The sequence below is a fragment of the Equus caballus genome, chromosome 13, assembly GCF_041296265.1.
Source record: "Equus caballus isolate H_3958 breed thoroughbred chromosome 13, TB-T2T, whole genome shotgun sequence".
Classification (NCBI taxonomy): domain Eukaryota; kingdom Metazoa; phylum Chordata; class Mammalia; order Perissodactyla; family Equidae; genus Equus; species Equus caballus.
The window spans coordinates 39,562,964-39,588,060 of NC_091696.1; the positions used below are offsets into that span (position 1 = coordinate 39,562,964).

At 41.6% G+C, this 25,097-nt stretch overlaps 1 protein-coding gene across 2 annotated transcripts in view; it reads left to right on the forward strand.

Moving 5' to 3' along the window:
* Positions 1–2,647: 2,647 nt before the first annotated feature.
* SMG1 (SMG1 nonsense mediated mRNA decay associated PI3K related kinase) overlaps positions 2,648–25,097 on the forward strand; it is a 93,177-nt gene continuing 70,727 nt past the window's right edge. The window contains exons 1-2 of one of the 2 annotated variants that reach the window (XM_023616261.2): positions 2,654–3,142; positions 24,056–24,113. In XM_023616261.2, coding sequence (XP_023472029.1) covers positions 24,100–24,113 — 14 coding nt within the window. In that variant the 5' untranslated portion in view covers positions 2,654–3,142; positions 24,056–24,099. Of the gene's footprint in view, positions 3,143–24,055; positions 24,114–25,097 lie in introns of both variants that reach the window. The other variant, XM_023616260.2, reaches the window with a different exon arrangement.

Consider the following 25,097-nt stretch of genomic DNA (forward strand, 5'->3'; position numbering starts at 1 on the left):
GATTTTTATTTTAAGAAAATCACTTTGGCTGCAATGTGGCAAATTTCCTTAAGGATAGATTACCAGAAGTGGAATTACTGGGGGAAAGGGTATTAATAATTTTATGTCTTTGGATACATTCTGTTAAACTGCTCTCCAGGAAGCTGCTGCCAAATGACAGTAACCTACCTTCTGTGTCCTTGCACCACCCCTTTGCCAGGACTGAATGTTTTTGAGGGTTAATTATTTCTACCTGAGAAGTACAAAAAGTAACAACAAATAAGGAGCAATTGTTTGAGCAACTGGGCACAAGCCCAGCCAGTTACTTTTTTTTCCTCCTTCTTCATTGGTCAAATATTATCCAAATAGCCAAGCTATACCCCTCAGAGAAGTTGTAGATCTGATTTCCAGCTAACATTTATCGATTGCTTACTGTGTGGCAGGCCATGTGCCAAGCACTTTACATACACTATCTCTATTAATCCTCCCGACATCCTTTAGAGATCAAGACTCCTCTTATCATCTCCATTTTTCAGGTGAGAATCTGGGGCACTGTGAGAGTCAGGAGCTTGCTGACGCTCCCTCAGCTTTTAAGTCGAGGCGTTTGAATTTGAACCCAGAGCCCTTCCTTGAAAGACTCTGCTGTTGCTCTGCAATTTGTAAAGGTTAAAGGCCTCCCGACATTTTTCTCTAGGGTCTGAGGTTCTGGTGATTCTGCTGCACATTATTTTGGAGTCTGAGTAACTGACATAATTTGGTTACTGCACCATTGTTGCAATCAACTAGTTAAGGAAGTCAAAATGATTTCTTGGCCACAGCAGCCATTTGCTTACGGGTCTGAGGGTCCCAAAGAAGAAGGGAGCATCAACTTACGTGGAGCATAAAAAGGATCAGAGGAAAACAGGTTCAAGGAAACTCGGAATTTACAATTAAGAAAAGGTTTTGGGAGAAGGAGCCTTTCTAATCAGACTGCAAGACAGGCTTGCAGGTGGTGGAGGAGGGGAGATGGAGCAAACATCAATATTTCAGTCATTTCTTAAAGTAGATCTCTCTGACCCCTAATCCCAGAGTTCCTTGAGGAGAAGGATTGAGTCTTTTTCACTGTCCCATCCCCAACTGCTTGGTTAGTAAATGCTCAATAAATTTCACTGAATTTTCAATGAAAGAATAAATCCTGATTAGGTTGTACATTAAAACATACATGAGGACAATGTATTCATTATCGCTTATGTAATTAAACAATAACTACAAACAAACACCACCAAAATACCTTGTGGCAAGAATAACAGTCTCCCAGAGAGGACCATACTGAGCGAGGGGACCCTAATCTTAGGACTCAATTCAACAGGGACTTTCTCTTCACAGGGGAGTAGCGAAGAGGAAATGATACACAGGGAAGAAAGGACATCTCTTGTAGGGCCTCTGGTACAACTGGTGGGACACTTCCTCATCGCCTCCCTTCAGCAAGAGTGAGGTGGGCAAGTATGCTGGTACCTAGGGCAAATTTCAGGATGGAGTGTGTGCATCTGGGATACATCCTGCAACTCAGATGTTCTATTAAATAATTTTTTTACACACGTGGCTGACCTTGCTTGGGTCTGACCTACTGGGAATTTCTGTTGAGTCAGATATGAGCCCCAGTTCAGAGAAAGAGTTTCTTTTCCCCTAAAGGAGGGGGAGGGAGGGTTCATTTGAAAATCTAACTTTCCATCCTTTAGAATTGGCAGGATCATTCTTTAGTGAGGGGTTGGTGGGGATAAACAACGAGCCTGAAGCTGAAGGGGCAGGCGTGTGGAGATGTCAACATCTCATAATCTTCAAGTACTTTCGGTAACAATTTTTAACTACACAAGTGATATACAAAGACTTTCTTCTTGCAACGTAAAGCAATAGGTTAAGACCCTCTGGGCAGATAAGGTTAAGATCTTTTTGACAATCCTCCCCAAAGGTAGCTCCTCTTACCTGTTTGATGTGCATCTTGCTCCCCATTTCTCTCTGCATCCGCATCCACATCATGTAGCAGATGCTTTAGCAAAAAGTCTCTCTGGGGGGAGAGAGGTGTTAGGTTTGTCCCCATCTAGCCAGACTCTTTCTGGTGGGGAAGCGGGGCCAGCGTTAGGGTGAGAGGACTTCAAAGCACATTTCACGTGGCGGGGACAGGGGCTGGCGGTCGTGGGTACTCTATTTAGTTTAGTTTTCTACAACGTGAAGAAATGGTCAAGCTGTCAGGCCTCCATGGGCACATTTCAGGTGGGTGCGGGATACCTACCCGTGTCTTTTTATTACTTTCATTTTTTACCGCCCAGGGCGAGGAAGGCAGGCGCACGTGAACCTAAGGGCACGCCTGTGTACGCGCGCGCAGGACCCCAGGTCCCTAATTGGACGTCTGTTTACACCTGACTGCCCGGCCCTCGGGGGTCAGGTGCTTTCCCGGGCGCGTTTGGAAGGCTGTGCGGTGGGGTCGGTGGCGGAGATCCCCTCTCCCATGACCCCCCGCGGCGGAGCGCGGACTTCGGCGCAGTCCGCGGAGAGCCGGGCGAGCCCAGGGCGCGGGCGGGCCGCCCGCTCGCCACGCCCCCTGCCACGCCCCCGGAGCAGGCCCCGCCCCGCCACACCCGGCCGGCCCCGCCCCTCTCCCCTGGCCCGGCGGGCGCCGGCACCGCCCCTCGCTCCCAGCATGCCGTGCGGCAGCGGCAGCGCGGCGGGCGGAGCCGGGAGGCGGGGAAGCCGTGGCTGTGTGAGCGTGAGCGGCCGCCGCCACCGCCTCCTCCTCGCCGTCCTCCTCCTGGGCCCCGGCGTCGCGGGCCGCGCACGGCCCTGGGAGAGACGTCGCCTCCCCTGCCTCCGCCTCCCCCTCGCCGCGCCGCTCCCGCCTCCTCGTCCTGCGCTGCGGGCTCAGGCGGAACCCGGAACGGCCGTCCGCCTCCCCCGCCCTCCGCCGCCGCCTCCTCCTCCTCGGCTTCCTCCTCAGCCCCGGGCCGGAGCGGCGTGTCGGCGGCGGCCGGTTCGGGCGGCGACTCGCGCTTCTTCGGGCGGCGGCGCTTGGCCATGTCGTGTCGGGGAAGGTAATGAGCCGCAGAGCCCCGGGGTCTCGGCTGAGCAGCGGCGGCGGCGGCGGCGGCGGCACCAAGTACCCGCGGAGCTGGAATGACTGGCAACCCAGGTGGGTGAGCCGGCGCCCAGCCCGCCGCACCGACCCCCGGCCCCGCCTCGGGCCGGCCGCGGCCTAGGGCCGGCGAGCGGGGAGGCGCGGCCTAGGCCCTCCACCCCCCGGGCACCGGGCGCGGCTTCCTGGGTTCCTCCCGCCCCGGCTGGGGGAGGAAGGCCGCGGGGAGGCGAGGCCTAGTTGCCTCCCCTCTCTCTGCATTTCAGCCCCGGGGCTGGAGCCGAGACCCAGGGCGCCCGCGGGGGCGCTGCCTAGGAGGTGGGTCAGGGAGGGGGTAAGAGAGGGGCCGGGGAGGGGGGCCACTTTCTAGTGACCACCTTCCCCCCGAGTTGGGATTAGAAAGTTGGGGGATCCTGGGAGTCCAGGACCCTGTCTGTTACCCATTGACTTCCTTGGCTCCTCATCCTCTCGGTCCCCACGTGAAAGACCTCCTTAACTGTGATCCCTTCTGTGCCCCCCACGTGTCAGTACTTTAAAAAAACCTCCAAGGTTTTACCCTGACTTTAGGCAGGGCGGTTGTGGGGCGGGGAATGAGGCTGTCACTGTGTTCATGGGGCCGACCCACTCTGGTCCTGGGAAGTGAAGTTTTCCCCAAGTGGAGGGGCGGTTACCCTGGTGGAGAGCTGTTCATACCTGGGCACTTGAGTGGGCCGCTCACCGGTGGAGAAGGTCCTCGCGTATGGAGGAGGATTCGCGCTCACCGCTTTAGGGCCTAGTTGGAATTGAATATATTAGGAGTATCAACCTTTTTATTAAAAAAAATTAATTTTCGTGTCTTTCTGATTAACCATGGGGCAGTTGTACCTAATTTGGGGCTGATTTATTCTTCTCTCTCTTACCGAGTAAGTGCTTGTAATGTTGAGAGACTATTTGGAATTAGCTCGGTGCTTAGAACTCCCTAAATGTGTGTAATAGTTTAGAGTTAGTTGATTCATGGAGCTCTCATACTTGGAAGCAAACTTGCGTTACAGTTGTCCAGGAACTGGCCAAATAGATGGAAGACGCACACGTTGTTGGAGTGACTTTCGCTTCCTGATGGTTGCGTGTAATTCCAGCAGTGTTTGGAAATAAATAATTTAAGAAGATGTTAGAATGTAACATTTTAAGATGTGATTGAAAAATCAAAACGTGGTACACATCTTAGTCTGTTTAATATGCCTTCCCAAGTCCTGTGTCTGTTGAGAACCAATGTACATACCTAGGTGACATTAAAAGTTAGTGTCTGAATCTAGAATTGAGATGTCTAAGTAGTTTAAAAAAGAAACTGTTTGGAAAGCAGTTTTACTTGTCCTTTATCACTTAGGGTTTGTAAGTGTTTTAAATAAAATCGATTGACTTGTTTAAGTATTTTTATCTGTAATTGACATTCTTAGTTGTTTTGTACTTTCCTTGAAATGTGTAAAATTTAATTTTTTTGCATCCAACAGGTTGATGATATATGAGCCTGAATTTGATGTTTGAAAGCTCTTCTTTTGCTATGGATTTTCCATTATTTTTCAGTACTGTGGTCAGCATATGTATAAGAATTTAGTGTATCTTTAGAGGGCTAAATAAAGTGCCCTTCTCAAATATCCTAGAGCTTTCGGAAAATAATAAATTGTAACTTGTAGTTCTAAATAAATGGAGTAGTGGAGTTGCAGCCACATGCTGGGTCACCTGACTTATTTGACAAGTATGAAACAGAATGGCTTATAGTTATGGAATATGGACATGGGTTATTAATATTATCCGTGTTGTTTTCTTCTTTCAAGTGCTTTATTTCTTGACTGTGTGTGCTGTGTTGCGGGAGGATGTGAGCTTTCTTTGAAGCTGTGCTCTGTAACAAATTCTCAGAGCTTATTGCCTAGGTAGACAAATACTGTGAGATGTACTTGGTTACATGGAGTAACAGTTGGTTAGGATGTTGGAAATACTTGGCTTCTTTGTGGAGAAGGGAACAGAGTAGTGTGGACAATACCCCATAGCACAACTTGATTTATTTGCAGTCACCATAGTTGTTTTGTTAAATAGCTAATAAAAAACCTCAGATGTTTGCCAAGTCATAAGTTTTCATGGTTTGAGGTTGTTATTCTGTCCCCTCTTCACTTCGGAAAGGTGACTGACTCCAGTTAACCAACAGAATGGAGCCTTATCTTTCCCCCTTGTTTAAATGGGAGTTTATTTTTCTAAACATCTTCAGATGCAGGCAAATTCTTTACGGTTCATCTGAATCATTTTGGTTTTTAAAAAAATTATTTGCCTTTACCATTCCTTGTCTGATTTTTTTTGGGTTCTGTTTTCCTAGATTTAGGCTTTTGAAAAAGTGGGATTTAGAAAAGCAATTCTCGTTGGTTTCTCATAGTGTTAGTTTGTCACGTAGTCTGGAAACCCACCGTTGAGTCAATCATGGTTGCACATATTGACAGGAAGTGTGCCAGGTGGCTGAATAGACTCCTGTCATCTGGCGACAGAGCAGGCCTGCCTTTGCTACAAGCATACCTTCAGCAGAAAGCATTTATGTAGCACTGGCTGATAGTCTTCATTTTCGTTCACTGTACTCTGAATTATCATTTAAGAATGATTAGGCAAATGAATGGTTTTATCCTTGCCACTAGCCAAAGCTTGTCCTGTTCTTCTCTCTCTCTCTCTTTTTTTTTGTGAGTGAGATTAGCTCTGATCTGTTGCCAGTCTTCCTCTTTTTGCTTGAGGAAGATCATCACTGAGCTAACATCTGTGCCAGTCTTCCTCTGTTTTATGTGGGATGCCACCGCCGTGTGGCTTGACAAGCAGTGCTTGGGCGGCGCCCAGGATCCAAACCTTCGAAGCGGAGTGTGCAAACTTAACCACTTCACCACCAGGCCAGCCCCCTGTCCTTTTCTTGGTTTTATTTTGAGAAGTAATCTTCTAGTTGTATCAATCAAGATAGAGATCAGAATGGTTTAAAATTAAATGTATAATTAGTTACTGTACATTTTAATATTCCAAAATGACATGATTATTTTGATATTGGAGTCAAATATAGATTAGTTCAACAAATGAGGTTGCATTCAGGTCAACATCAAAACAAATTTTACTTCTACACTTGGGAGTCGTAGGACTTTGGTTAACAGATATGTATCAGGTGTCTTAATGTGCCCAAACTTAATGATCTTTCTACAAGTCTAAAAGAATGAAACTGTATGTTAAAAATAGCTTCCATTTTTGGTAAAATGTAGACAGATTAAAGTTTTTAAGATTAATAGAACCACTGATTTTAAGGAGGCTCTAGGTTAGTATGGGAGATAAGAAGGGGCTTTGTAAAAGGTAAAGCATTACGTGGATATTAATTGTGATATAATTCTTGGTATAATTATTTTTACATGTGATTAAGAAAGTTTAAAGCCTGGACTGTCAGAAGAGGGAAAACCGTACCGTTGAGTTGGGGGCAGTGGGCCATGAAATTGATCTGTACTTTTTTGATAGTAAATTTGGGGAGGATCTCTCTCTCAAAAAAAAAACCAAAACAACCCCAAAACAGAAGAAAGTAGGGGAGATGGCAAAATGCAAGTTATCCTTGGTAAGAAATTCCCAGTTTGGTTAGAAGGATGAAGTAGTTAAGAGAAGTGATACAAATAAGAGAGAAAGCTCAAGAGCTGGATTGAGCTGTTTTGTAGGCCTTGAACCATAGTTTAAGTGTATTTGGTGTGACCTTAGGGATCCATTGAAGTTTTACCAGCAGGGAAGTGGCATTAGTTTAGAAGATTAAAATTAGTTGGGGGGTGTGTATATGTAACCACAGTAGGAGGCAGTTGGAACAGTCTAGATGGGAGACTGCTGAGGACCTGAGTATTCTGTTTATAGCTCATGATTTAAATTCAGACAAAATATTCAGCCCAATATGTGGGAATTTCTATAAGCAGAAGCCCATCATTTGTTATCTGGTATCGATTGAGGATGAGCACTAAAGTGATTCTTTTTCTCTGCTCACACTTCAGTTCAGCTTAGGACACTTATGTATATGGAATGGTCATACACATAAACTGGCGTGTGGTCCATGATGTCTTTTGGGAACATCAAGTTCTCACAATGTTTTAATTTAAGGTTTCCTGCCTTCACTGCCTGGCGTATAGTAGGCACTTACTTACTTGCCTTTCTTTCTCTATCCTAATCACGTAAAATAAATCCCTGAGACTCATTTCAGTGGACTTCCCTTTATGGAGTCACACAAGTTGTCAATTGTTTGGCGTCTCTTTATATTATTATTGTTTGGTTGCTTGTCTTTGGCTATCTTAAAGTTGTCTCAGCACCCATTTTATTTTGGGGACAAGAAAATAATACCCCTCTTACACAGAAGTGTAACAGTAAAGATTGCAGACATTTTGTGGTTTAATTCTAAATGAAATATTCCAGCTTATTACATTTTAATTTTTTTAAAATGCAGAGTGTAACCTCTTAAATTCGTATAGAGTTTTTTGATGTAGAGACATTTGTCTTTAGAGATTTTATTTTTTCTTTTTCTCCCTAAAGCCCCCGATACACAGTTGTATATTTTTAGTTGTGGGTTCTTCTAGTTGTGCTATGTGGGACGCCACCTCAGCATGGCTTGATGAGTGGTGCCATGTCCGCACCCGGGATCCAAACCGGCGAAACCCTGGGCCACCAAAGTGGAATGTGGAAACTTAACTGCTGCACCACCGGGCTGGTCCCCGAGACATTTGTTTTTATAACGTTGGTTCCACTCCATCTTGTATTGGTTGATTGAGTGTACTTTCCTTTTAGTTGAGTTCTTTTTTTTTTCCCTCCCCAAAGCCCCAGTACATAGTTGTATGTCCTAGTTGTGGGTCCTTCTAGTTCTTCTATGTGGGACGCCGCCACAGATAGAATGTGGCTTGAGCATGGCTTGAGGAGTGGTGTGTGGGTCTGCACCCAGGATCTGAACCAGCGATCCCTGGGCCGCCGCAGCAGAGCGCGAGAACCTGACCACTCGGCCACGGGTTGGCCCCGGAATTCTTTTTTTTTGAACTTTATTGTGTTACTTTTTTGAGGTAAAATTTACATGTGTATAGGTGTTAAGTTCAGTGAATTTTGACAAATATATACACCTGTGGAACCACTACCCCAATCAAGATGCAGATGCACAATGACTTTTCAGTTGGGTAACCCCCCTACCCCCCCAAAAACCCGACAGTGTGTACAGGTAGATTTCACCTTAACATTTTTTGTAGAAAGGAAATCTTTGAATATTATCTTATGATTTATTACCAACTGAATGGTTTCTGAGAATTGATAACCTCATTATCTTCAACATATTTCTATTACTCCTCTTTTGCTGTAAGCATACTTAACTTGGGGTATCTGAGGATCCCCGTGAAAACAGTTTCAGACGGTGGAGCCACCGTCAACCTTTTCAGGCATTCATGTCCTAGAACTTGGAGGAGCTCCTCTGCTTGGCTGAGTTTATTCCTCTGAGCTACAGGTTTGTGGACCTTTCTCCACACTCTCCATACCGACTGTGGCTTTGCTGTGTTTCACGCTCTCCCCAATCTAAACCTCGTGCTTCCTTTAAGACCCCTGCCCCGCTACTGCCACCCTTTGTGATCCCTTTCCTTTCCGAATCTTGCAGCCGTCTACGTGAAAGTAACTATGCTTCTCAGTTCGGTGATTGGTTTCTTGTGTTCCCCCAACTAGTTTAAGTCCCTGAGGGCTGAGCCAGAGCCAGATTCTCCCCCACATCTCTGTCTTCTTGCCCTAAAGCGCTCCCCAAGCTCAGTTCTGCTTTAGGGCCTTTGCACTTGCTCTTCTTGCTTTGTCCCTACAACATAGATTTCTTTTCTCAGAGTACTTGACCTGGGTGCTCTCAGGCTGTCTCAGCCTAAATGTCACCCCCTCAGTGAGAAGCAGCAGCCTTCTTTAACACTTCACTGTAGGTTTTCCTCATAGCACTTACTGGGATTTTCATGTGTGTCTTCCCCAATAAAACGTAACCTGCGTATGTGCTTGCGTCTCGTATATTCTTTTTGCCTCTGTATGTCCCTTCTTCCCTGTCAGTGCTCAGTAAACAGCATACACTGTACTTTGTGTATTTCGATTCCTTCCTCAAGTAAATACATAAAACTGGAATTCTGCAAATTTGTTTCTGTGTTTAGAGTTAGCTCCAGAGCTTACAACATTGTTGCCATAGGAGGCGTTGCATTTTTAGGGGAGCTGTTCCTTGTAAGCAGCCTGGTTAGCCCGAGGCAGCAGCTTACATCAGCTGATTGAACGGGTTCAAAGGGACGGTGTTCTAGTGGACTGAGGTGGCCAGATCTTTCACAGAAGAAAGAGTATGGTCATTTAAGATTCATAGGTTTTATCCATCTTGAAAAAATACGTTGCTCACAAATTTAAAGTTCTTTTACCCATTGGCATTTTATCCCATATCTGTTGTATCTATCTGTACATTATGTGAGCAGTCTAATCACGAAAAGTTAGGCACCGGCTTGAGCCTTCTGGCATTGCAGTAGAATACCCGAGGAAGCGGACTTCCTGCCTCTCGGATGCCTGCTGATTGGGGAGTGACTGAAACCCGAATCTTCCAGAATCAGCAGATTGCTAAACATAGTGAATTACTTCTTTCATATTAATCTTCCTATCCTTTCAAAAAAGGCAGTTGTCTTCCTGTTAGAAATTATTCCTTTGGAGGTTAATGTTGCTATTCTTATTATTTATAGTATGTGTAAGAACTCGTGTATTACTTACAACCTTTTACAGACTTCTGGTATTTACCATTTAAAAACCTCTTTTAGAGGAGTTTCTGGTATCAGAATATAGATAGTTTTTTGGTATGGAATTTCCTAAATTTTGCTATTTCTTTGTTTTTAAGGAGAGGTAGTACTTTTCCTTTACCATTTTTATCATCATAAAGAGAACCTCAGCAGTGCTCTTATAGGTCCACAAGAATATTATTAATATTTCGGCAGTGTCCTAAGGTAATTGTATACTTATGTATCTATCTGCAGTTTAAAAAAAACAAGGTTAAACTTACTGTTTACTAGATCTTTATATTTGGGTGGCATCCAGTATATAATACCTTTTCTGTTGATTAGGGAAAAGGCTCCACTAATAAGTATGTCTTAGATTTTATAAAGTTAAATATATTAGTTTTTCTTCCATATTTGACTACGTTGACAACACTTTCTTTTATTTTTTACTGAAGCTCTTTGAATTTAAATTTTTCCCTCTTATATTAATTGAAAACTTGTCTTCGTGCTCTTCTCGTTAGCATTTTAATCTTCTGATTTTAAAAGATGTGTATATGTGTTATGTATGTGTTTGAGATTTTAACTTGCGTCTTGCAACATTTAGTTCTTTGGAGCAATCCATGATGCTTGCTGTTGAGCCTCTTGAGGGTCTCCCTGGTCTACATGCCTCATAATATGAACCCTGGAATTTCTTGTGTGAAATATAACACTTTATTTCCAGACTCTGTTTTGATTCTGACACTGGAAATTCAGATTAATTGCCCTAATGACAGATTGTATGTTGGCTTCCTGAGATTTGCTAGAATTTAGACAGAAAAACCTATTAATTTGAGGAAAGATGTCAACCTTTTTGTCCTCTTTATAGAATGGAACTCTTTTATGATTGGATGATACAGATCACCAGTATCACATAGTATGGTGTGGTTGAATTAATACGTATTTAATTGAAAATAAAACACATCCTGGAATTTCTTTCCTATGAAGATTGATCGTCTTTCTTGCCTGCCCTTCTATTCTTTGGGTACATGTGAAGAAAAATGAAAATATAGCAGGTTTCCCAGCAGCAGGACTATGAAACTTGAGATTTAGAGTTTATTCATTAGTCATGTTTAAAAAAATCTACCTTAAGACATAGTTTGTATTGTTTTTAAAGGACTTCAGTTAGAATTCTGACTATGAAAAGCGGTTCTGTCATTACATATTTGAGGTAGTGATAGCATTTTAATATATGTCTTGTTCCTTTTTTGAAAATATTGGAATTAAGAATGAACTTAATAAAGGTATGTCGGGGTAATCAGTTGACTGACTATAAAACAAAGTTTTATAAAAGAAGCGTTTTATTTGATTAAAGTGGCCTATCTTGCGTAGTTACTATACTGCTAGTATTCCGTATGTTTTTGTTGTAATCGTATTGAGGATATAAGAATTGTACCAGTAGTGCTGTTCTCCTTGATCTTTTAGTCCATGTAAAAATCCACTTGCTGTCTTAGTATAATTGCGTTGGAGAAATTAGAAATAGAACCGGGGTGTTTTTAGATGCCTCTCTAAGGTGTATTTATTTTTAAGAATGTGTGCATTTTTAGTATTGATCCTTCACAAATATTTATCTTAGGAGAGGCTGGTGTCATGAAAATAGCAGAGGACTAAGAATGGGAAGACAGAGGTCTTTTGTACTGGCACTACCAGCTGTCTCTCGGAGGAGGGCATTCTTGCCTTCCTTAAGATGTAGAGTTATGAGGGTTAAAGATGAAGTTTGGGAAATTGCTCTTAGAACTGTTAAAGTGCCATACAAATGCTATTTATGTTACCGTGTCTGAATCAAATTTGGAATTTTAAAGAACCCCCCCTCTTTTATCTCTTCCTCAAAAAGTTTTAGAATTAACTACACTCATGGGCACATAACTAGTTCAAATTTCATTTTTCTCTTCTAGTACTCTGAGTACTAGAGTGTGTGTGTGGTAACTTCTAAAAATTTTGTAAAGGGTATTTATGTCAAGTCTCTTAGAGGATAATTGTTAAATTTCTGTTAAGTATGGTACATGACATTTGTGATGTTGCTTGTAAGCGTACTTTAAAAAAAAGTATTGGTGGAGATGCAAATAATTGCCCTCCAGTATAGAAGTGATTCTCTTTCTACATTTGCTGGAGTGCTTTCATTAGGCTGATAAACTTGTTTCAAGTTGGCTAATGAGGAATTTATAGATCTGCATCATTCTTTATTTGTTCTCCCTATCTTATTATTCACACTTTAAGAACTTGATACCAGTTGAAATTGTGAGCCAGCAAAAAGGATCTAATCTTTGTGTCTGTTGCATGTATTGGAGGGCAGGTGCAAATGGAATTAAATAGAGGGTGAGTTAAAAGCTAGGTGTACCTTGCTTAACTGCTATTATGCAGTTGGAATTTAAGAACATCAGTTGAACGCTGCACTGCTCCCCCCCCTCCCCCCCCCCCCCCCCCCCCCCCGCCTGGGTCTAGTATGTATGTATGTTTGTTTTAAAGGGAGAAGAGAGAATGGATCATGGAGTCATGAAAAGGGTGTGCTCTACCAGTGTAAGAGTCTGAAGTACTTATTTTTTATTTACTTGTTTATTTTTGGGTGAGGAAGATTGGAATCATGGAAAAGACATGCTCTACCAGTGTAATAGTCTGAAGTACTTATTTAAATTAATTAGTTTAATTTTGGGTGAAGAGTGGCCCTGAGCTAACATCCGTGCAAGTCTTCCTCTATATTGTATGTGGGACTGCCACAGTGGTTTGTTGAGTGATGTGAAGTTCCGTGCCTGGGATCTGAACCTACAAACCCTGGGCTGCCAAAGTGGACAGCACGAACTTAACCACTACGCCACAGGGATGGCCCAGAAGTACTTAGAAAAAAGAACCACATGTATCTTCTAAACAAAGATAGGAATTAATGAAATTTTGTATCATTATAAGAATATATGTACAGTATTAAGCTATCATGAGATTTTGGTGCTATTTTAAATTATGGCACTATAAATTTACTCAAAACGAGTAAATAGTCTCCTAAGAAACTTCATATCTGGAAACATTAGGTTTTCTCTTGTTGTAAAAGGAAATTATAAAAGGTTCTTATTTTAAACTACTTAAATCAATCTGACTAAAGTGTATTTAGTATAAAATATAACAAAAGAAAAAGATAGGATTTTATAGATCTTGTGAGTTTAAAGTGGCTTAAGTGATGATTTTGAACTGTTTCATAGCTTTCTTAAACTTAAGGCTAAATACTTTAAATACCTGAGTATGTTTCTGGCTACTGCTGAGCACAGTGGGAGCATTGTTTCCTGGCTCTTGAGTGCTGCTTACTAGTATGTTTCAGTAACTACCAATAACTGTCTTCATTTAATGAATTTTCCTACAGTTAGAAGAATAGTGTGATTTTTCTGAAAAGTATCGTCCTTTCTCAACTGTTTAATTTAGGAGCCCGTATCTTTTGAGATTTATCTATGAGACCTTTTTATTTATTTATGTTTAAGTAGTAGGAAATGGCTATTTCAAGATCACCCCTAAAAGAGATCCCAGTGCTTAAGTAGGAGGGTTTACCATACATATTTTATCTCTGATTACAGGAATTATGTTTCTTTCCCAATTTGTTGTTTAACAGTGTATTTCCTACCTTGGGATACTTAAGGAGATAGGTCCTATAGGAGTTCTTAGGGATGTTGAAAAGAATCAGTCCATTTAAAAATCTAGCCAACCTGGGGCTGGCCCCCTGGCCAAGTGGTTAAGTTTGCACGCTCTGCTTCAGTGGCCCAGGGTTTCGCCTGTTCGGTTCCTGGGCACAGACCTAGTGCCATTCATCAAGCCATGCGGAGGCGGTGTCCCATATAGCAGAACCAGAAGGACCTGCAACTAGAATATGCAACTATGTACTGGGGGGCTTTGGGGAGAAGAAGGAAAAAAAAAGATTGGCAACAGTTGTTAGCTCAGGTGCCAATCTTTAAAAAAAAAAAAGAATCTACATGCTGTCTTACTATAATTACTTTGGTAAAGTTAGAAATAGAGCCAGGGTGTTTTAGATTCCTCTCTAAGATGTATATATTTTTTAAGAGAGTTGGGGCAGGGGTCATGTATATAATTTGAGAATGCCCTAAAGATATTTCTAGTAATATCTTCCTATTTGTTGAGAATCACTGATGTGGAATGTGAAGTCCAGTGTCTTTTCCATATTTGCCATCATATGTGAGATATGTTATGCATTAAGCGATGCATGGTAGAATATTGCTCTTTTGATGCCCCAAAACCTCGACTGTGCCCAAGATTTGTAGGGTTGTGTCCCTTACCATGAGGCACTGGTGCCTTACTTGGTAATAGTCTTCTTTAAAAGTATCTATGTTTAAGTTGGATAATTTTTGTTTTTTCTTAATGTGTAACAAGTGATTTTTGGCAAGCACATTTTTCTTGACAAGTCTCACCTCTTAAAAAAAATAATGGTAATAATGTTATCTGTTAAACAGTACATTTATTTTTAAAGGAGACCACAGTGCTTTTTATGATTATGATTATAATTATTTTTTTGCTGAGGAAGATTGGCCCTGAGCTAACATCCGTGCCCATCTTCCTTTACTTTATATATGGGATGCCTGCAACAGCGTGGCTTGTTAAGTGGTGCATAGGTCTGCACCTTGGATCCGAACCCATGAACCCGAGGCTGCCCCCTAGGCTGCCGATGCAGAGCACATGAACTTAACCATTACGCCACTGGGCCCGCCCCAGGATTATTTTTAAAGAGAAGATTTAAAATAGATAATTGTTAGAGAATCTCACAAGCATGTCAGTTCCTTGGGGGATATGCTCAAGTCTGTTAGCTAGAGGAACTTTATCAGAATAACTCAGAGTCATTATTTGCTTATTTTCAGGACTTTTTAAAGGTGGTCACACACATTTCTTACATTAATAAAGTAGTTCTTTTTTCTTGATTATAGAGTCCCAGTCTGGTTTCCAGACCTCTTTTTAGAATTCCTGTAGTGTTTACCTCTGTAGTGATTCTTAATCTCCGTCCAACGTTCGGCTTTTAACTAGAGAGCCTTGGGGTGGGTGTGAAGGGGTGGGACTTGTGTCTTTGTGGACTTTGAGTCTTTTTGTCCTTCCTCTGCTAGGGAGGTCATGGAGTAAGAGATTTCCTTTCAATCTTGGCAATTTCCCAGGCTGAATGGGATGTTTCTAAAGTACTTCCAGGACTTGCTGACAAAAGGGTAAGATAAGCGATGCAAATAGGAGCTGAAGCAGGGTTTCTTTTTAAGGCTGTACGCTAGCTTGGGTTACAAGTAAAGGCCAGGACAAAGTGAGTCAAATTGACCTGGTGCCTTAGATTCAGGAGCCTTTAGGTGAATGGTTATTTAGCATAAAGAAAATTGTTTTTGCTAGATACTGAACACTGAATTCACATCTGAAGTGGAGATAAAAGCATACAAGATTTTATAACTGCGAATATTCTTAATCCCCACTAAGATATGAATTTATGCCAGATGAGGTACATAACCTCAGAATACTTAAGTACTTAGAATAAATTAGCTTGGATTTCATGTCTCTGTCTCAGCCAATGATTTTACTAGCCTTAGTGCTTTGACTCTTTAAGTTTTTTGTGTTGTCTCAGTGGTTAGTTAATAAGAATTTAGCCACAATTTAGAAAGCTATCAAAATGGGTAGGCAATGCAATAAAATATTAAGAACTTATTGTGCATTTCTTTTTTTAAAAAATGAAGTGCTATAAGGACTGTCTCAGGTATTTCTCAGGCATTGACAAAGAGTAAAGTTGCTGTCTTGCTGGAAATTTAGAACTTTTGCTGTTAAAATAGGTAACAGTTGTCTTTTACTGTGTAAGTGCAGTGTTTTTTTTTTTCCTGCACCTTGGCTGGGTTAATCCTTTCCGAGCTCTTCTTATGTTCCAGCTCTTCTTATGCCTGCTAAATTAATTCAGGCGCTAACAGTCTGGTCTCATTCAAAAGCTTTAAGCCAGTGCTTCATTTTTGCTTTTCCCTTTAGAACATGGTAGGCTAAATATAGTAGGCAATATAAGTCATGAAATACTGAATTATTGAAATAAACCAACGGTTTTTAATTTATCTTTTATACTTTAAAGTCAGGTTTATTGAGGTGTAATTTACATGCTGTATAGTTCTTTGAGTTTTGACAAATGCCTGTAGTATTATAACCATGACCACCACAGTCAGGCTATGGAATAGTTCCATCATCCTCCAAAATTTCCTTGTGCCCCTTTGTAGTCAGCTTCTACTCCCAGCTCTTGGTAACCACTGGGTTTTTCCCCCCTATAATTTTGCCTTTTCAAGAATGTCATAAATAAGGCTTTCTCAAATTATGGTAAAATGCACATAAAATTTACCATTTTACGGTTCACTGGTATTAAGTACATTCATGATGTTGTGCAACCATTACCACTGTCTAGTTCCAGAACTTTTCGTCACCCCAAATGGAAACCCTGTACCCATTCAACAGTCACTCCCCATCCTCCCCTCCTCCCAGCTCCTGGCAACCACAAATCTACTTTCCCTGTGGATTTGCCTATTCTGGATGTTTCATACAAAAGGAATCATACAATATGTAGCTTTTTGTGTCTGGCCTTTCACTTCGCATAACCTTTTAAAGTTCGTCCATGTTATAGCAGGTATCAGTACTTCATTCCTTTTTGTAGCTGAATGATATTTCATTATATAGATCACATTTTATCGATTCATCCTTTGATGGACATTTGGGTTTCTGCCTTTCGGCTGTTGTGGATACTGTTGTGGTTGAGTGTCTGTGTACAGGTTTTTGTTTGAGCACCGGTTCTCAGTTCTTTTGGGCATATACCTAGTAGTGGATTTGCTAGGTCATATAGTAATTCTATGGTTAACATTTTGAGGAACTGCCAAACTGTTTTCTAAAGTGGTTATACCATTTTACATTCCCACCAATAATGTATGAGGACTCAAATTTCTCCATATCCTCACAACACTAGCTATTTTCTGTTTTTTTAAAAAAATTATGGCTTAGTGGGTGTGGTTTCTCATTGTGGTTTTGGTTTGCATTTCCCCAATCACTGATGATGTTGAGCAACTTTTCATGTGCTTATTGGCCATCTGTTTATCTTTGGAGAAATATATCTATTTAAGTCTTGCTTATTTTTATTTTTATTTTTTTTAAGATTTTATTTTTTCCTTTTTCTCCCCAAAGCCCCCCGGTACATAGTTGTGTATTCTTCGTTGTGGGTTCTTCTAGTTGTGGCATGTGGGACGCTGCCTCAGCGTGGTCTGATGAGCAGTGCCATGTCCGCGCCCAGGATTCGAACTAACGAAACACTGGCCCGCCTGCTGCGGAGCGCGCGAACTTAACCACTCGGCCACGGGGCCAGCCCCTAAGTCTTGCTTATTTTTAAATTGGATTGTTTGTCTTCTTGTTGAGTTATAGGATTTCCTTGTATATTTTGGATACTAGACTCTTATGAGATAGGTGATTTGCAAATATTTTCTCCAATTTATGAGTTGTCTTTTACTTTCTTGGGGCATAGAGTGTCCTTTGATGCACAAAAATGAATAAGGCTTTTAAAATGCATGTTGAGTAGATTAAAAAATTCAGAATTTATGTAAATATATTGCTGAAGCCAGTCCTTTCTGTTTCTGACTTCTTTTTTGTGTTCAGAAAAGTTACTCTTAAATTATATGCATAGACCAAAGTTTAGTTATGAAAGTTTTAACTTAGGAGACACACTTTTACTTCATTTGAACAATCATAATGGGTTTTGAACCAAGGTCATCTTCTAGTCTTTCCCTCTCCCCTCTTCAAGCAGCAACCATTGTGCTGTTATGTTTTCCCTATGAAAGGTGTGTGGTATAGTAATACTCCCTGCCTTCAATACTAGCATCTCAAACACGTGAGCAAATGGAAGCTAGTATGTAAGTAGTAAAGTGGAAACTAGTGTGGTACACACTTTTTTGGTGCTATAAGAGTTTGAAGAACGAATGAATGATGGGATTATTTTCCTGAAATCACAGAGCATTTTATATTCCTAATTGGAACTTACACTGACTTAGAGTTTTTTCTTTTTAGATCGTAAGTTCTTAGAGGGTTGGAACCATCTTAGTTCACCTTTTGGAATTTGTTAGCTCTAAATTCTCTTGAGGTAATAATCAAGAAAATATTGTTAATTTTAATAGAATGTTTTGGAAAGGGAATGTGGGTTGCAGGTTGAATCTTAAGAAAAGTTATTATTGGGTTAGGTTGGGGGACTATATTCCAAGGTCAAGAGAATGGCCTCAGTTATGAGTCTAGGCAGTCATTTAGTCAACACGTAGTTTATATGCTATCTAGGCAACAGGGGTACAATGATAAGCAAATCTGATAGGCCCCTGCCCTTCTGGTATTTCCAGGCTTCTGACAGAACACAGTTAAATAAGCTTTTCAAAAGGTGTAAGAGCTAAGGGAACTATTAGGTTCTTTGGTAGCCGCATATATAGCAGGGGCTCCTCGCCAGCCCCAGGGCAATCAGAAACTTTCTAAAGGAAAGCTTCAGCTTGGAGGATAAAGAGAAATTAGCTAGGGTTGGTGAGGGGCAAGGACAGGGCTGTTCTGGGCAGACAGGGCTGAGCAAGGTGATTCTTTCTATGGCACTGCAAGATTAGGCTGATGGCATAGAGTGTAGAAGGGGTGGTTGGTTGGTAGAGGTTTAGCTTGAAAGGAAAGTAAGGTACATGGGATTATGAAGGCAGCAGGAGGACATCAGATTTGTGTTTTATGAGAATTATTTTTGTTGCAGTGTGGAGGAGAAATGGGATAGAGAGGAGAACTGGAGGCAGGAAACATACTCTGTCTGACTGACCGAATAGTGCTGTTTATTAGAAAATAGCTGATCATGGTACCATTTATTAAAATGGGGATTCTGGGAGGAAAGGAGCCAGTTGTTGTGTTTGAGGCGTTAGAACATTGAGATTGTTTTTTAAACAGTTGGGTATTTTGGTCTGGACCTCAGAGTAGACTTCTATGATGGAGGTCTAGATTTGGCAGTCAGTGACATACAGAGGATAAATACTGCCATTGCCATGAATTGAGGGAGAGAGTACAAAGTGAGATGAACAGAGGGCCCTAAGGTCAGGCCTTGAGAAACTCCAGGGTGTTTGGTAGAAGAGGCTGAGCAAGACTTTAGAGTTTCCTGAGAAAGCAGAACCAGAGAGGTGGGAAGAAGTACAGAATATAACATCCCATAAGCCAAAGCAAGGGAAGAATGTGTTTACTTTGAATTCTCAGGATCTTAGCACAGAGGGTTATTGTAAGAATTTTTAAAAGTGGTTTTCGGGGCCGGCCCAGTGGTGTAGTGGTTAAGTTTGTGTGCTCTGCTTCAGTGGCCTGGGGTGTGCAGGTGCGGATCTCAGGCACAGACCTATGCACTGCTCATCAAGCCATGCTGTGGTGGCATCCCATATACAAAATAGAGGAAGATGGGTTCCGATGTTAGCTCAGGGCTAATCTTCCTCAGCAAAAGAGGAAGGTTGGCAATGGATGTTAGCTCAGGGCCAGTCTTCCTCACCGAAAAAAAAAAAAGTGGTTTTCATTCAGCCCACCTCATTCCTCTGCAAGACAGCTTTGTGCAAGCCACAACCTGCTCCACCCTCCTCCACAGCCCTGTGAAAGCTGCTGAGAGGATGAGTAAGATGAAGTCTGAAGTATATCTTGAATTTAGGAACGTAGAGGTCATAGTTGGTTTTGCCAAAAGTGATGGGGCATAAGTTGCATCAGTGTGGATTGAAGAGCTAGTAGAGGTAAAGAAATGGGAGTGGAGAGCAGAGAAAACTCTTAGTTTGACTGTAGAGAGCGAAGGCAGGTTATTTGGTGGAGGGACATGTGGGATTGATGCAGTTTGTTGTGTTTTGTGATTTTTAAAAAATACATTTTTGTATTTTTAAAGGGGAGACATTAGAAAATTTGACGTACTTAAGGAGAGAATTGAGTTTGGTGGGAAAGGTAGCCTCCACCGGAGAAAGAGTATTTGAAAGATTAAGAGAAGTAGATGGAATCCTAATCAAGGCCTAGAATTGGGTGCAGATGTGTTATGGTATTTTTTTTCTTGGTGAAGTAGAGAGAATGAGTGAGTGTGAGAATGTGTATATGTGTTGGGGGTTTGGTAGAGTATTTTGCAATCTAAAGAGAAGGGGGAAGGTCTGAATAAGCATGTGGAGAATGGGAGGTGAACACTGGAGGACCTAGGAGTGAGGTGCGTGCTTACTGATGGGCAATGGGTAATTGATAATTTGGTTTATCCAGGGTTGGGGTTTTGCCAGAGTGGTGTGAGGAAATTATTAAGGGAGGTTAAGGGGATTGACAAGAGTATTATTGAAATGATAGACCATGAAATTTAAGCTGGTTAAAGAAGGAAGTGATGAAGGAAGAAAGTACTTAAACTGGGAAAAAGTAGAGTTACTGGAATTAAAGTTACCAAAAGAAACTTCAGAGTGGTGTTGAGAAAGAGTGTGAGGATACTCTTGTCAAAAGCAAGTCGTCAGGCGGACATTGAGCAAGATGATCTGAAATGGGCTTATGGGATTTGAGAGACAAGTAGGCCATGAGGAACAGTTCCTACATTGGCAGGGACGGTTTCAGTGGAGTGCTGAGGGTGGAACCCAGATTACAGTGAGTTGGAAAGGGAGTGAAGGCAAGAAAGATACATTTTTCTCAAGAGGTTTGGCCGTGAAGAGTCTAGACAAATTAGAATTAGAAGGAGAAAGGGAGTTAAGATTTGGACTTTTTCTAAAGGAAACACTTGCAAGTGCTCTTGTGTTGATGTTATGATGAATAGTAGGAAAGTGGGAGATCCAAGGCATACCTCAGAAGATGGGGGGAAGTATGGCCCCAGAGGGTTACTGGAGATGGGAGGTTTCCTGGTTCCATTATGTGAGGGTGATGGGAGGAAAGGCTCTGGATGCAGAGGCAGGTGAGTTTGTGGATTTATTGGAAAGAAGTTGGCAGGCAGTGGCAGAGTGTTGAAGAACTTGAAAGTCAGAACTGAGTTTGAGTTCCTGCTCTCCCTTTTATAAGCTATGCAATTTTAGATGGGTTATGGAACCTTAGTTACCTCAACTGTAAGATGGTAACTGATGGGATTATGTTAGAGATTAAATGAGATGATTAATGTATGTAAACTGCTTGGGTAAATTGCCTGCCAGGGTTGGTAGGAACTCAAAATTATTTTCTCTGATTATTGAGAGTGCTGTGGAATGGCTTGTACTTCTTGTGAAGCAGGAATCTATAATTGGTAACCACAGGTAGTGCTGGGGGAAGGAGGAGGGTACAGATAGTTTGAAAGCTGTTTTGGAAAGGAGAGAGCCCTGGCTAGGGAGACATGGGCAGCATTGAAGACCCAGTTGTAGTCAGGGAGCTACATGGGGGAAGTGTGTTCACAAACCTTTTCACTGAAGACAGTTATGCACATGAAGCAAAGGTTAAAATCTGATGTAGTGCCTTCCTAGAGTTGCTTTGTTTGTTCCTTTTGCTTAATTTGATTAGAGGTCTGTCAGTAGAAGGTGTCTGAGATTCCTTGGAAGGGAAATAAACTATAATGAAGTCAGTTCAGATTATTATGTTTGCTAAAGATGTTGTTAAAAAACAAAATTTACAATCTTTTAACTTTTGGGTTAGAGTACATTCAGTGATTTTGAGTATAGGTGCAGAGTTAGAGGGGGCATTGTCCACAAGATCACCCTTAGTTCTGATGCCAGTTGCAAGTTTGGGGATCTCCAAGATTACCCTTAGGTTGGATAATTCACCAGAAGGACTTAGAGAACTCATTGACAGTCTTTATACTCATGATTACGGTTTATTACAGCTAAAGGATATAGATTAAAATCCACCAAGGGTAAAGGCGCATAGGGCAGAGTCCAGGAAAGTTCCTAATGTGGAGTTTCCAGTTGTCCTCTCCCTGTGGAGTCATGAACAGTATCGCTTTCCTGATGCTGGTGTGTGACAGTGTGCATGAAGTATTACCAACCACGGAAGCTCACCCCAGCCTGGGTGTCCAGAGTTTTTATTGGGGCTCCGTAATTGACTGCCCACGTGGCTGAACTTGGTGTCCAGCCCTTCTGGAGATTGAGTTGATCCATGTGACTCAAAGCCCCTGCCTTAAGTTACATTGGTATACTTTCTGGTGTGGCCAAAGGCCCCAAGTGAACAAGGAAATTCTTGTTAGGCGTGGCATTCCAGGAGGTTAGAGATTACCCTCCAGAAGCTAAGAGTAAAGGCCAGACTTCTCTTTGGTCAAGGTAAAATTAAAATTGCTTTTACAATAGTTGAATATATTTTTATATTTTGAGTCTTTGTTGTTAGTGCTGTCAAGTTGATTCCAGCTCCTAGCGACTCTGTGTACAGCAGAGAGAACCCTGCCCGGCCTTTCTGTGCCGTCCTCTCACCTTCTGGCGCCCTCTCAGACTGCGCTCTGCTGCTGTTCTGCCAGGTTGGTTCGTTTGTTTGAGGAAGATTAGCCCTGAGCTGACGTCCACCACCAGTTCTCCTCTTTTTGCTGAGGAAGCTTGACCTTGAGCTAACATTCGTGCCCATCTTCCTCCATTTCTTATATGTGGGACACCTGCCACAGCATGGCTTGGTAAGCGGTACTTGGGCCTGCGCCCGGGATCTGAACTGGCAAACCCTGGGCCGCAGAAGCAGAGCATGTGAACTTAACTGCCACGCCACTGGGCTGGCCCCTATTCCTCCGTTTTCATGGCCAGGTTTTTTGGAGGTGGGTGGCCAGGTCCTTCTTCCTAGTCTGTCTAATCTGGAAGCTTCGCTGAAACCTGTCCACCGTGAGCGACCCTGCTGGTATTTGAAGTACTGCTGGCATAGCTTTCAGCGTTACAGCAACACACCGCCGCTACAGCATGACAACTGACACACGAGTGGTGTGGTTCCCTGACTGGGAAATGAACCCCGGGTCGTGGCAGTGAGAGTGCTGAATCTTAACAACTAGACCACTAGGGCTGGCTATTTTGAGTCTACAGTGGCTGTTTAGTTGAGAGTTTGATTAATGATTAAAAGTTGGTAACAAAGAACGCATAAACAGATAATTAAGATTTGGTATTATAGACACTTAATATTTAAGTAGGTAAGGAAGTTTCATCAAGAAATTATGTTAGCTGTTAATATTTAAATTTTGCAAAACTAACATAAACTCATAATTTTGGCATGATGGTTCACTTCTGTTTTATTAAATTTTGATGTCCCTGAGCCTCCCAAATGAATGTTTTAGCCATAGACTCATGTTTTAGAGCAGTGTCTCTAGTGTGAAAGTGATGTATACAAGGCCCAGGATTATGCATAGTTTCACCTTTACTCTTATCCCTCATGGAAGCGTGTCTGAATCCAGGTGAGTAAGAGACAACTCAGGGATAACCTTGAATTTATTTCTGAAAGGTAAATCTTTTTCAAGTGGTGTTAACTGTCAGTATGAAAAACTCACAGCGTAGCCTACAACTGCATTGTGACAGTGACACTATTTTTGAGCACCATTGCTTTAGAGAATAAATGCATTTCCACCTCATTGGCTTTAGTGCAAATCTCATTTCCTGGTTGATGTCCATTACAAATTAGATCTCACCATGAGAGCGAAATCCCTTAATAAGCCTAGTTAAAAACAACCTGAAGCAGTCTGATGCTTATTCTGGTGGCACCACTAGGTGTGGTGTTTGCATCAAGTCATTTCGGGGTGCTTTATGGAATTCCCTAACTTTCATGCTTCCAGAGTGGCTTTTTTGTTGTTGTTGTTGCTCTTTATAATGCTTACAAGAACACTGGACCACAAGACCACATTTAGCCAGGAGATACTATGCCCTACCACATGGTGGATTGTTGATGTGGGGTCTGAGCATTTGGGTCATTCAAAAGTGAATGACATCTCAGATTTATTACATTTTCTGTGTACTGAGAATAGGTAACTAAAATGAGCAGTAACTGTATTTGCATGTGATTTGTATGTTATAGTTAACATTTAAATTCTTTTAGGTACTAAAAATTTTTTTGGTTGCCACCTTAAGCCTCTCTATCTTCTAAAGCACAGAGTGGCTTTCAATCTCAATTTTTGCTTCAACATATGAACCCTAGAGGGCTATAGTTCAACTAAAAGCACCTAACCCATAAATGATATTTGCTTCATGTTTGAACAACAATGTTTTAACCCACTGTCTTCACTAATATTGTAACTACTGTCTTACAGATTGACTTGATGCAAAACATCACAAAGGCTCCATATTATACAGTATGCGATTTTTGAGGTATGAGCTTTAGAAACTTACCTCTCATGTGGCATGTACATCAGGCTTTAACTTCAGTTTAATCATTTTGGGGAAATTTATGCATTTCTTTTTTTGTTTTTTCTCTCTCTCCATAATATTTTTAGAGTATTAAAGGGGCTGTGGAAGTATTTTTGGATCCTTGCTAGTTAGTCTTAACAGATACATTTTCTTTTATCACTAAATTGAGACACTAATTCTGGCAGATGGTAGCTTTTTCAGCCCTTATAACTAGCTGAACGTTTATGCCTGCTTCTTTGAGTTCAAATCTGCATTTTCTATTTTGTGCCTTTGATTACCTCATTTTAAGTGCTTGTTTTTGTTCTTTAACAGTTTGCTTTTTATTGGACTGGATCATCTTGTTTGGTACTAACAGCCTTATACTGACTTTTTTTGAGACCTAAGCAGTCTAGATATTATAAAAGTAGAGATTTCATATAAATGCTGAACTGTTTTGTGCTTTTGGGTTCAGAATGCCTATCCCTTGAATTTTGGTTGGAGATGTTTTGATCGGTTTATATTAAAAGAACTTGGCAACTAGGGAGTTTTCAGACAGTTCTGAGACAGTGGTTCTACCCTGGTGAATTTTTCTGTTATATTTCTGAACCCAAATTCTGGGGGGGGAAAAAGTCTTGATGTTCATAACTCATGGGATTTTAAAACGTGTATTTCTGACAAATTGGGAAGTCACTCCTGGTTTTTTCCAGTTAGTTTGAAATCGAATCCTTCCTAGTTAGAAATGGATTTGTTGGTAGCAGTGGATTGCTTAATTTCTTCAGTGAAGAACTTAAAATCAGCTGCGATATATTGAGTGTAAAAACTTGTTTTGGTTGTATTCATAAAGTCATGAACTGCTTAGGCATTTTTGTCTGTTAGACTGGAAACCTTGAGTTTATTTAGTATTATGGTCATAATAACTTTGAGCATAACCCTGTAAGCTAAATATTTCTTAAGAATTCATTATCT